The sequence below is a fragment of the Muscardinus avellanarius genome (genome assembly GCF_963383645.1).
Source record: "Muscardinus avellanarius genome assembly, chromosome: 2".
In the NCBI taxonomy this organism is placed as follows: Eukaryota; Metazoa; Chordata; class Mammalia; order Rodentia; family Gliridae; genus Muscardinus; species Muscardinus avellanarius.
The window spans coordinates 66,913,955-66,927,367 of record NC_137787.1 but is presented as its reverse complement, the minus strand read 5'-3'; the positions used below and the strand labels follow the sequence as shown (position 1 = coordinate 66,927,367).

General features: G+C 43.2%; 1 protein-coding gene across 1 annotated transcript in view; it reads left to right on the top strand.

Moving 5' to 3' along the window:
- Nucleotides 1–13,413, top strand: part of NOSTRIN (nitric oxide synthase trafficking) — a gene marked incomplete at its 3' end in the record, with an annotated part of 43,813 nt that overhangs the window by 16,784 nt on the left and 13,616 nt on the right. The window contains exons 5-7 of the mRNA XM_080689628.1: nt 221–346; nt 8,412–8,510; nt 8,604–8,729. Coding sequence (XP_080545754.1) covers nt 221–346; nt 8,412–8,510; nt 8,604–8,729 — 351 coding nt within the window. The remainder of the gene's footprint in view (nt 1–220; nt 347–8,411; nt 8,511–8,603; nt 8,730–13,413) is intronic.

Sequence of the window (13,413 nt, the reverse complement as noted above, 5' to 3'; positions counted from 1 at the left end):
GTCTCACTGAGTTGCAAAGGGCTGTCTGTGAACCCTGATCCTCCTGTCTCAGACTCCAAATGCTGGGATTACAAGTGTGCACCATTACACCCGGCTACACTTAATCTTTATAACTATAAGGAACAGAGAAGTAAAAAAAAATACATCATTGAGGCACATATAATTATTTCTGTGGAATTACAGAGAGCTTTCACAAATATGTAATAATGTTTTACTTTAGCTCCTCAATAAACTGAAAAAATCAACTGAGAAGTTGGAAAAGGAAGATGAAAATTACTACCAAAAGAACATAGCAGGCTATTCCACTAGACTGAAATGGGAAAATACATTGGAAAACTGCTACAAGGTGAGTTGTGTATCACATTGTTCTTCTCTGGAGCTTTGAGAGACCTTGGAAACAAAGACCAGACAGACAGTTCTGAGACTTGATCTCTGTCTTCCCTACAATCCTCACTCGCATCGCAGTTCTGTACAACCACATTTCCTCTTGTTTCCTCATCTCCAGGGATACCATTACCACAGAAAATTTATCAAGTATCATTAGTCAGAGTTTCTGCTTCTAATTCTCAATGGACACAACAGTGTTCAGCTAACTTTAAAAAAGTGCTGAGATAGGATCGTAGGTTCAAGACCAGTCTCAGCATCTTAGCAAGGCAGCAATTTGGTGAGATCCTGTTTAAAAATTGGGCTGGGGGTACAGCTCACAGGTAGAATGCCCCTAGGTTCAATTACAAGTTGCACACGTGCACACACACACACACACACACACACGCGCGCGCGCGCGCGCGCGCGCGCGCACACACTGCTGTTGAGGTAAAGAGTAAATTAAGGTGTAGGTATTACGTGCTCAGAAATAAGTTTTAGGCCTCATCCAGTGATCACTTATGGAGTTTCTTTGTATGTCAGGCATTGTGTAGGATTGTGGAGATTTTATATATCTTATTTTTTGCAGCATTGAGGATGGAACTAGGGGCAGTCTATCTCCGAGCTATACTTCCAGCCCTATTTTAATTCTTTATTTTAATTTATTTATTTATTTATTTATTTTGGTAGTACTGGGGTTCCTGGAAGCCCTTCTTCCTCCGGGCTACACTCCCAGACCTATTTTATATTTTTGAAACAGGGTCTCTTAACGCCAGCGCGGCTGGCTTCGAACCTGCGTGATCCTCCTGTCTCCGCCTCCCAAGTGCGGGGATTACAAGCGTGCGCCACCACGCCCGGCTTAATTCTTTATTTTTAAACAGGGTCTCACTACGTTGTGGAGTGTCCTCACTAAGTAGCCAAGGGTGGCCGTGAACCTGTGAAAAATAAAAAGCGTTGATGGAGTAGTTCAGTATTTCTGGGTTCAATCCCAAATACCAAAAAAAAAAAGGAAAAAAAAGTGAGTTATAGAAATGGGATAGTTGGGGTGTCTTGGTTTCTTTTTTACTTTTCCCCTTTTTTTGTCCAGTCATTTACCATCCTTCTGTCAAAACTGAATATTAGAATTCACTTTAGAGAAGGCAGATGTGGTGATTCATGCTTGTAATCCCAGTACTTGGGAGGCTGAGACAGGAGGATCATGGGTTTGCGCCCAGCCTCCACTACTTAGTGAGGCTCTGTTTCAAAATAAGGATGAAAAATAGGGCTGGAAGTGTAGCTTGGAGGTAGAATGCCCCTGGGTTCATTCCCCAATATCACACACCAAAAAAGAATTCACTTTAAAGTTCCATAAAGTGTCCTAGCACACCTTTTTACTCTATAGATTGGATTTGCAAATTCCCTCAAAGAAGCCTCACTGAACTCTGTTCAAGGCAGTTTACTAGATAGATATTTTGAGAAATATTCTAAAGTTTCAAGCATGGCTGTCAAGTAATGATATCAATTGCATAAACCACATTTCATAATTAGCCTCCCAATAGAAACAATTCAGTTGATAGAAATAATCCGTAAGGTATTTAGAAAAAATTTACAGTCACACTATCAAGAATTGAAGGGCAGAAAACTACACCAGAAACGACCACACAGCCAAGAGATTTATTTAGGCAGCAGGGTCAAAAGGAGTAGCAGTCAGAGAGAGGAGAAATAGTCCGAGAGAGGAAGCAGAGAGGAGAGGCAGTCAGAGAGAGAAGAGAGAGAACGAGCATGGCCATGCTTGGGGTTAAATACAGTTTTAAGCTGAGTTGGCGCTTTGCCAGTGGCTGACTGGACTGGATGTCGCGCCCCATTGGAGGTTCCTATGGCCTTTACACTCACTGGTTTACAGAAATGGTTTCTGGGAAGGGGCTGGACCTTTCCAGGAAACTGAGACTGAGTATGGGGGCAAGGATGGGGCGGCTAGGCACGGCCTTGGGCTAGAGCTTTTGGCCTTGGGCTGGAGCTCTCTCTCAGGGAACTGATCTGACCCGTCTATCAAGAATTGCCAAGAATCAAACGTTTACTCAGGGAATTATTTTAGAAAGTCATTTGCAATGTGTGTTGAGGCCCTTATAAATGTTCCTTCTCTCCAGTGCTGTTCCTTATCTTTACCACAGAGTGCAGTAGTGATTTGAGCAACTGTTTTCTTGGTCCTTCTGGGGATGGTGCTTGACCAGCAGCACTCTAGATGCAGACAGATGGCCATGCATTATGGTTGTGTGTGTTAACGATGGGGATGCATTCTGAGAACTTCGTTTTTAGGCAATTTTACCAATGTATCAACATCCATAGAGGGCACTTACCCGGACCTAAGTGAGATAGGTTAACCACCGACATGGCCTCTTGATGCAATCAAGAGATGAAATAAACATAAGTCAGGAAAGGCTGCTGCCAGTTTAACATAGCATACTGTTTAATGTTCATTTTTTAATAAGTAGGAGTACACTCAAATAGTGATAGAAAGTATGGCATAATAAATACATAAGCCAGTTAAACAGTTGTGTGCTATAAAGTTTTATGCACTACACATCATTGTATGTGATATACTCTTGGACAATTAACAGCACAGTAGGTTTATTAACACGAGCACCACCCCAAGCATGTGAGTAATGCCCTGTGCCATATGATGCCTACAGTGTCAGTAGGTAATGGGAAATTTTCAACTCCATTATGGTACTGTTCCACTGTGGAATATTGAGACCTTATTACACCATTAATATATATAAGTAGTATATATGAATATGTAATTTGTAATATATAAATATTATATATACACATTCTGTATTGACTGAAAAGCCATTCCACAGCACATGATTATATATGCAATAGATACCTTAGGACATTAGTGCTTAATCCTCTCCTAGGACCCCTGTTGAGGAAGGTGATGTCCTCTCTTCAAAATCTATTTGAAGAAGTAGCTGAAAATAACATAAAGATCCGGGCGTGGTGGCGCACGCTTGTAATCTCCGCACTTGGGAGGCTGAGACTTGGGAGGATCGCGCAGGTTCGAAGCCAGCCTCAGCTGGCTTAAGAGACCCTGTTTCCAAATAAAAATATAAAATAGGTCTGGGAGTGTAGCCTGGAGGTAGAAGGCCCCTGGGTTCCATCCCCAGTACCACTTAAAAAAAATGAAAATAACATAGAGATTTCTATTTAAAATACATTAAAAGAGCCAGGCGTGGTGGCGCACGCTTGTAATCCCCGCGCTTGGGAGGCGGAGACAGGAGGATCGCACTGGTTCGGAGCCAGCCTCACTGGCTTAAGAGACCCTGTTTTTAAATATAAAAAAAATATAAAATAGGTCTGGGAGTGTAGCCTGGAGTTAGAAGGGCTTCCAGGAACCCCAGTACCACCAAAAAAATATATAAATAAATACATTAAAAGGCAGGGCTGAGGATGTAGTTCAGTGGTAGAGCCTAGTATGCAAGAGGCCCTGGGTTCAATCCCCAGCATAGCAAAAAATAAAAAAAGGAAAAAGAAGGAAGCAATCCAAATGGACAAATCAAATCAATGACTATATGAATCAAGCCACTCCTATAATGGACTATGATGAAGTCATTAAAATGATGCTTTCAGAGACTAATGGAGAAGGAAATTGCTCATGTGTGAGGTTAACTGGAAAAAAAAAACAGGTTATCGAATTTGAATAATTGGATACATATTTAGAAGATAAAATCATACATACATACCTAGACTGAAATGCATTAGAATGTTAATTGTGGTCATTTCTGAGCCAGGCATAATAGTGCACACCTTGGTAGTCTAAGACAAGAGGATCACAGGTTTGAGGCCAGCCTCAGCAACTTAGTGAGCCCTCAGCAACTTACTGAGACCCTGTTTCAAGATAAAAAATAAAATCAGATTGGGGGGGTATAGCTTACTGGTAGAATCCCCGAGTTCAATCTATGGTAACACACACACACAAAAAAAAAAAAAATTAAAAAGTGAAAAAGTGGTCATCTCTGGGTGGAAGAATGATGAATTATTTTAGAATGTATTTCTCTGTGGCCATCTGTGGCCCTGGACAACCTCTCCAAGCAGCTGGGCACTTGTTAAACTTCAGATTCTTGAGCGCCAACTCAGAACTTCTGATTTCAGGAAGCAGGGTGGGTGACTTGTAGCATTCTAAAATTTGAGAGTCTCTGCTCTAGAAAGAGAATGGTACTTCTTCTGTTAGTTTTATGAAAATGCAGTTCCCCCAAGCTCCTCTTGTAGTACTGACAGAGGCCTGAATAGCAGCACCTGTAAAGAGTGAGAGGACCCATGAATTATGATGCTGAGCCCCAAACAGGCTCCAAATCTGCATCTCTTGACAACTCTGACCACACTTTCTCCTATGTGCCTCTGAGAAAGTACAAGAGGACAGCTGGAGGCCCTCCAGAGTGCCATGTTCCTTTGTTGCCCATTTCATACAAAAAGAACAAGATAATGGAAAGCGATAATTCATTAAGTGAGATATGGATTTCCCCTTCGCACAGTGGAATTTATTTCCACCTCTTTTCATGAGCAAACATAGATCATTTTAATGATTTCCCTGAAATGTAATTAAAATCTGTTAAACATTACCATCTCCACCAAAGGACACTAGTTATTCTAGTCTCAGACTGATGCTAGTGTTTCAGCCCCTGTTAAAGAAACAGCCACCCATCAGGGATGCGGTGTGTTCCAAAGCTGGCTTTTATATTCTGTCTTTTTGCTCACAGTGCTAAACTGGAAGAGCTTATGTCTAGGTCTTTTTCTATAGGGTAAAGTAAGGTTTATTTTATTTATTTATTTATTTTTATTTTTTATTTTTTGGTGGTACTAGGCTTCCTGGAAACCCTTCTATCTCTGGGATACAGTCCCAGACACCTATTTTTTATATTTTTATTTGGAAACAGGGTCTCTTAAGCCAGCACGGCTGGCTTCAAACCTGCACGATCCTCCTGTCTCCACCTCCCAAGTGCGGGGATTACAAGCGTGCACCACCACGCTCGGCCATGGGCTTTATTCTTTTTTGAAGATTATCCCATTTGAGACTCAAACAATCAGAATTGGTTTTATATATCTGTTCTGAGGCATTTCTGTTACGGTGTTGAGAGAAAATGTTACAGTTTGGGAAACTACCCAGGGACCTTTGTTAGACCCCTGGGAATAATTCCTCCAAAAAAATCACAAAAACTTCAGGTTCTTGTCCTGAGCTAAGGATAGATATGCAATAGCCCAGACTCTTGCTGAATATTTAAATAAGCTTATTAAAAAGATAGAAATATGGGAGACAGTTGCAGAGTAACATGAGGGGGTGCTTCGAACGAAATCACAGAAGTACAAAACACGGAACAGATTTTTAATACACGATATCCTCCATCTTGTTTCATGTAATTCTGATTTAGTATAAGTCCCTGTAAAGCTCCTCCCCTTACTTTCCCACCAAGGTGTCTCCTTTCATGAAGGTAGAAGGTTGACTCCCTCCTCCCATCCTAGCTAGATTATCCAATTATGTATACCTGTCTTTAGAATAAGGATGAGGAGCCAGGCGTGGTGGCGCACACTTATAATCCCAGCATTCGGGAGGCTGAGACAGGAGGATCACGGTTCGCAGACAGCCTCAGCTACTTAGTGAGGCCCTTTGCAACTCAGTGAGACCCGGTTTCAAAATAAAGAATCAAAAATAGGGCAGGGAGTGTAGCTCAGAGGTCGAATGCCCCTGGGTTCCATCACCAGATCCACCAAAAAAAAAAAAAAAAAAGAATTAGGATGAGGAAGTCCTAGTTCCCCTCTCCTATTGACTTGCTGCTTACCTTTAGCTAGGTTAATTTACATTGGAATAGTTGCCTGCTTCTTGGCAGAAACCAAGTCCTTTCACAGATCTGCCCCTCACCCAATTTTTGAAATATATTTATTAATAATCAGAGCTTTCTCAAATCTTCCCAGGCCATTCCCAATACTGGTACAATTTCCATTCTGCCCTTTGAAGAAGCAATGCATTTGGTAACTTGCTATGTCTTTCGCCCTATATCTGGATGAAAAGACAGAAAAGCAACTTGATCACATTCAAATGACTCGGGCCTGCAGTTGTGGAGAAAGACTCTGGAGATCACTGGCAGAAACAAAGGCATGTGGCTCCCAATGACTGACTTAGGAAAAGTGTGTAGCTTCTGACATATCTAAGAAGGTGTCATCCGGGCACAGCTCTAGGCTTCCAATACAAATGTCAGGACATTTGGCACAAAAATCTAAATTTGCATGTGATTGGCCAAGACGTTCATAGTTACTTCCTGAGCCTTTCATTACTTGCATTTAAAAGGAGTGTTGTGCCCGGCATGCTAATCTTAGTATCCATCCCTTAAATTGTTAAGATGGTGCATTTTGCATTATATAGAGTGTACGATAATTGAATGGCATAAATAAATTATTTAAGCCAGGAGTGGTGGCTCACACTTGTAATCCCAGTACTTGGGAGGCTGAGATAGGAGGCTTGCAGGTTTGCAGCCAGCCTCAGCTACTTGGTGAGGCCCTCTGCAACTTAGTGAAACCCTGTTTCAAAATAAAGAATAAAAAAAGGGCTGGGGTGTATGTAGTTCGGAGGTAGAATGCCTCTGGGTTCCATCCCCATCAAGACAAAAATAAATAAGTAATTTAAATTTTGATTACTGCACACAGTAGATGAAGTAGCCACACAGTGGTGTAGACACAGTAGGGGTCAGGCCAGGGCCTTGCAGGTGTGTCAAGAGGCAAGGGGGAGAACTCCCACTCTGTGCCTCTCTCCAGCCCTCTCCTCCTACCAAAGGCCTTCTTCTTCCTTCCTGTGCTAGTGTTACCTGTCAGTTTTTCCAAAGCCTATTTTGTGAATGATCACCAAGAGCTCTTTGCTTTGTGATACAGAAGATGAAATGGTGGGTAGGAGAGCAAGCATCCTGGCCTTCTCTGGATACAGGAAGCCCTGTCCTTAGGAAAACAGGATGGGGAGAGTTTTGTCTTCGACAGTTGCCATCTTGGTCAAAGCTGGGAGTCCTCTGAGCATGTGCCTAACAGCCTCACACTGTCCCCACAATGGCCTCCCCTACACACTCTACCTGACCCTAGTTGTTGAATTTCTCCATCATCTCTAAAAGCCACCAATGAGCGACTCGAATGGCCAGGGTATAAAAATAAACTTGTTCCAGCCGGGCGTGGTGGCGCACACTTGTAATCCCGGCATTTGGGAGGCTGAGACAGGGGGATCGCGGTTCGCAGACAGCCTCAGCTACTTAGTGAGGCCCTTCGCAACTCAAGTGAGACCCTGTTTCAAAATAAAGAATAAAAAATTGGGCAGGGGGTGTAGCTCAGAGGTCAAATGCCTCTGGGTTCCAACCCCAGACCGGCAAAAAAATAAAATAAAAATAAACTTGTCCCAAAATATGAATAGTTCCCAGTGCTGGTCTGGTGCCCCTTGCTTCTTATTTACCCTTCCCAGGTAAAAGTCATCCCACAGGAAACTCGAGGCTATACTCCTACCTTCAGGAGTCAACTCTGATCCCCCGAGGCCTAATTGTAGGCCAGGATTGCAAATCTGTCAGATGTTGAGATTCTGCTCTTGTGAACTAGCGTCCTTAAACAGAGAATGTGTCTCATCATCTCTGACCTTGCAGAGGCTAGCAGAGGGCCTTGCATGTGCTGTGAGTGACTCTCACACATATGGATGTGGGCTTCTCTCCTCTAGAAATCACAGGTGCTTCTTAAATGCTCTATTTTCTTTTTCTTTCCCTTGTCTGTGAACATCAGGTCACCCACAGCCCCTGCCTGCGTGGCCTTTGGAACAAAAGATCTCAGGGAAAGTTTGTGAGGTAAAGTCTTTATAAAGGAGGATAACAGGAAAGACAGCAAGTCCCACTTCTCTCCCGGAAATCTCCCCGCACCGCAGCTTAGATTCCATGTAATAAAAAGGCAGATCCCGAATCCCGCTCAGGCTGTCTTCAGGTGTGCCAGCGCTTGCTGGGTGACTTCAGTTTTGCATAACAAATGGTTGATCCTACCTTGGTTTTCATCTTCTTCAGAGCATCCTGGAGCTGGAGAAGGAGAGAATTCAACTTTTATGCAACAACTTAAACCAGTACAGCCAACATATTTCTCTTTTCGGCCAAACCCTGACCACAGTGAGTAATGAAGATTTCTCTATGTCAGGTATGGATGAGGAGAGTTGGCAAGAACCATTTCTTCAACAACCTTGTTCTTTCTTGGCCTCACAGTGCCACTCACAGATTCACTGTGCCATCAACAAGATTGATGTTGAAAAAGATATCCAGGCGCTAGTGGAAGAAACTGCAGTTTTAGCTACTGAAAACAAATCCGAGCTCCTATTAACCGATTACTTTGTAAGTATGGAGTAGCAGGAAGTTTCCCTAATGGGGGCCTTAGTCACATGTGGAGAAACTCAAAATTGAAAGCAACTATAAATATTTGCTTGTATAAGTGAAAATAGTGCTTTTTATCCATAGTTCATATAAATTTTTAAAGTGTATGGCTTACAATGGGTGGTGAATAGCCGGGCATGGTGGCGCATGCTTGTAATCCCAGTATTCGGGAGGCGGAGACAGGAGGATCACGGTTCGCGGACAGCCTCAGCTATTTAGCGAGGCCCTTCACAACTCAGTGAGACCCTGTTTCAAAAACTAAAAAGACTAAAAAATAGGGCTGGGGGTGTAGCTCGGAGGCAGAATGCCCCTGGGTCCCATCCTCAGTACTGAAGAAGAAAAAAAAAAAGAAAAGAAAAAGAAGAAGAAAAAACCCCAAAATGGGTGGTGGTATGAAAGTCAAGCTTTATACAGTATCTTTCTATTTAATTTTAATTTACAGTATCAAGTATTTAATTTATAGTATCAAGTTTTATACAGTATCTTTCTGTTTAATTTTTTTCAGTATTGGAGAGTTGAAGCTGGGGGCATTCTACCTCCGAGCTATACTTCCAGCCCTATTTTTTATTCTTTATTTTGAAACAGGGTCTTACTCAGTTGCGGAGGGCCTAAGTAGCTGAGGCTAGCCATGAACCTGCAATCCTCCTGTCTCAGCCTCACCAGTACTAGGATTACAAGTGTGAGACACCACGCCTGGCCCTATTCAGTCTTTGTCTTCTGTTTTTGCTGCAGTCACAGAATACCAAAGACTGAGTGATTTATAAAATATAGAACTTTATTTGGCTTATGGTTCTGGAAGCTGGGCAGTCCAAGGTCAAGGGTCTGTCTCTGGTAAGGACCTTCTCACTGTGTTATCACGGGGCAAAAAGCATCACGTAATGAGAGACCACAAGAGGGTATAACTTGCTTTTACACTGAACTTACTCTTGTGCTAACAACATCAGTCCCTTCATCAGGCAGAGCCTTCCTGGGCTAATCACCTCTCAAAGGTCCTGTCTTTCAACACTCTAGCACTGGGGAATATGTTTCCAACACATGGACTTTGGAGAACATTTAAATCATAGCAGCTTTTTATAAAAGTAATGCCAAGCCAGAGATGGTGGCACACACCTATAATCCCAGTACTTGGGAGGCTGAGACAGGAAGATTGCAGGTTCAAGGCCAGCCTCAGCAACTGAGCAAAGACCCTGTTTCAAAATTTAAAAAAAGTAAAAAGGGCGAAGGGCATAGCTCAGAGGTAGAACACCCTTGGGTTCAATCCCCAGTAACCCCCAGCTAAAAATGAGTAATGCCAGGCAGATGTGTTTCATGATCTATAAATAACCAGTGCATATCAAACTGTCCATCTAAATTGCTGGGTAAAAAATTACCCCCAAACACTTATCATTGCAGTTTATGTGAGTCAGGAGTCCTCTGAGGCCCTTGAAAGACTGAAGTCCAGGAGCAGTCAGCACTGCAGATGTCTCAAGATCTTATCAGGAGACGCTGTCTCCACAGCCACTCAGGTGGCTGCTGGCAGCCTCTGGTCCTCCCTAGCTAGTGATGGAGATGCCATCTCCTTGTCTGTGGGCTTCTCCATGTCTTACTACACATCAGCCTGCTTCCTCCAGAGTGACAGAGCCACAGCCTGCTTCCTCCAGTGCCCCCAGGGGAGCAGGGTCCACTATAAACTCAGAAGTGCAGAGGGAGTTAGAATCGAGCCAGTTAAGTGCAGCCCATCAATGAAGGCTTACACAAAGGCATGAGTCCTCAGGGGTGGGAATTTTATCAGCATTTTTAATGGTCCCTTCTCTTAAAAATGAGGGCATCGGGGATGATTCTCCTATTGGGCAACCTTTCTTGCTGAAAACTGGTCATTGTCCCTAGTCAGAGCCCAGGCAGCTCACCTCAGCTCTATTGCAGTAAATTCTTTATCTTCTTGGGTCTTGCCTCAAAGATTTGTGTCTCTACTCCCCCCATATTAATCTTAATTGTAGTGTTTAATTAATTATTGTGTGTGTGTGTGTGTGTGTGTGTGTAGAACTTGCTCTTATGTTGGAGACACACACACACACACACACACACACACACACACACACACATATATATATATATATATATAATATGTACATACACACAAACATATATATAATTTTTGAGACAAGGGTCTTTATTTTGTGTTTATTTTTATTTTTCAGTGGGGTCTCACTTTTTTGCCCAGCCTAGCTTCAAATTCCTGAGTTCAAGCTGTCCTCCTGCTTCAGTGACCCCCCCCCCACCAAGTAGCAGGGACAACAGGCCTATACCACATTCTAAGATTCCCCTCCCCTTTTTTTTGTGGTGCTGGGGATCAAATCTAGGACCTTGCACATGCTAGGCAAGTGCTCTACTACTGAGCTATACCCTTAGCCCTTAGTACCTGATTATTAATTACCAAACTCTGCAGAAATAACTCCCAACAGCTCTTACCTGGGCCCTTTGCTGTATTTTATTCCAACTTTCAAACTCCAGTTGGGGTCTTATCCCTCTCTGATCTGTAGAGCCAGCCCACTAGTCATGCCCTGCTATTGAATTAAATGTACAGCGGAAGCCAACAGCTGCCAGGCCCTGCTCAGGAACTGAGAGACCCGGAGGAAGGGGAGGCAGTGGGTGAGGGAGCAGTGAGTCCTGATAGGTGTTCCCCTTCCCGCCCCCCAAACAGCAGTGCAAGCCTGTCATTCCCTTGAGTCTTTCCTCCCTACCTTGGTGAAGTATATGAGCAATAGCAATGTCTGTTCAAAGCAGAAACGAAGGTAAAGATGGGAGTAGAAAGGGGGCTTTGATTGCAAGGTGAAGATAGGTTTCTTTTCCTTCTTTTCTTCTGAGCAGTGTAGGTGATTCTTCAGATGGAAAAATGTACACTAAAGTATATCTACTGTTTTCTCTCAAAGGATAGTAAAAATACCCGTAATCAACTAACCTGTCAATAAAATAAAGTCATTCTTCTTGGAAATATGACTAGGATTTTCATTGAAATGTAACAATGTAAACACAATGATTCGTCTTTAATGGACATGTTCATGGGAATTTCTTATTTCTATGAAGATTGAGCACAGTAGAGCTCACAACCACAGATCTAAGTCTAAGAGAAAAGACTGTCTCAAAATGAGTGATTAGAGTTGGATGTGGTAGCACACACCTGTAGCCTCAGTACTTGGAAGGCTGAGACAGAAGGATCACAGGTTCGAGGCCAACCTCAGCCACTTACAGAGACCTGTTTCAAAATAAAAAGTAAGCCGGGCGTGGTGGTGCACGCTTGTAATCCCCGCACTTGGGAGGCAGAGACAGGAGGATCGCACAGGTTCGAAGCCAGCTGCGCGTGCTGGCTTAGGAGACCCTGTTTCTAAATAAAAATATAAAATAGGTCTGGGAGTGTAGCCCAGAGGTAGAAGGGCTTCCAGGAACCCCAGTACCACCACCACCAAAAAAAAAAAAAAAAAAAAAAAAAAGATGCCAGGTGCGGTGGCGCTTGCTTGTAATCCCAGCATTTGGGAGGCTGAAACAGGGGGATCGTGGTTTGCAGCCAGCCTCAGATACTTAGTGAGGTCCTCTGCAAGTCAGTGAGACCCTGTTTCAAAATAAAGAATAAAAAATAGGGCTGGGGGTGTAGCTCAGAGGTAGAACACCCCTGGGTTCTACCTCCAGTACTGAAAAAAAAAAAGTAAAGAAAAAAGTACCAAAAAAAAGTAGTGAATAAGGTTGTCTTGATATCTTTAAAGCAAAGCACCCCAATATCTGGCTTTACTGTTGCTGGCTTAAGTGTAGACTGGCCTTCATCCAGTGCTGTGAAGTTTACATAGGTCAGGGCAAGAGAGAAGAATCATCGCGGTTCAAGATTGGAGGGCTGGTGATCAATGGGAAAATATTTGTTTCTGTAATGTCATGGTCAAAAGATTATATATGTGGTTTTATATGTCTCATCTTCTTCCTAATAAATCCTTGGGAAAGGAGGACAGATTTAAGAAAGTTAAGGCCAGGTGTGGTGTCGCATGCTTGTAATCCCAGCACTTGGGAGGCTAGACAGGAAGATCATGGGTTTGAGGACAGCCTCAGCCTCAGTAAGGCTCTCTGCAATTTAGTGAGATCCTATTTCAAATTAAATAATAAAAAAATAGGGCTGAGGATGCAGCTCAGAGGTAGAATTCCCCCCTGGTTTCCATCCCCAGTACCATAAAAAAGAAAGAAAGAAGAAAGAGAGGGAGAGAGAGAGAGAGAGAGAGAGAGAGAGAGAGAGAGAGAGAGAGAGAGAGAGAAGGGAGGGAGGGAGGAAGGGAGGGAGGAAAATGATGGCAATACACCCCATCCTTACATGGATCTAGGAGCTATCTGTCCCTGGAGATACATGTTGAAACAAAAGATGTCTCCAGACCAAGTGACTCTGGACCGCGGGAGCTGGATTATGCCTGGCATTCCTCCTCCACGGATGGCCCCGGGGCTGAACCTATGTAGTGTTTCAGCCCAGTCAGAGCTCACCCAGAGCTGCGCCCTCAGCTTAGCCTCAACTCTGAGCAGACTTGTGAAGGAATGGTAGAGAACGGGGGTCAACGTAGTCATGTTTGGGGAGTAAACATTTCTAGCTTCTTCAACATGGGCTCCTTTCATTGATTTTTGTCACAGGTAAAAAGGG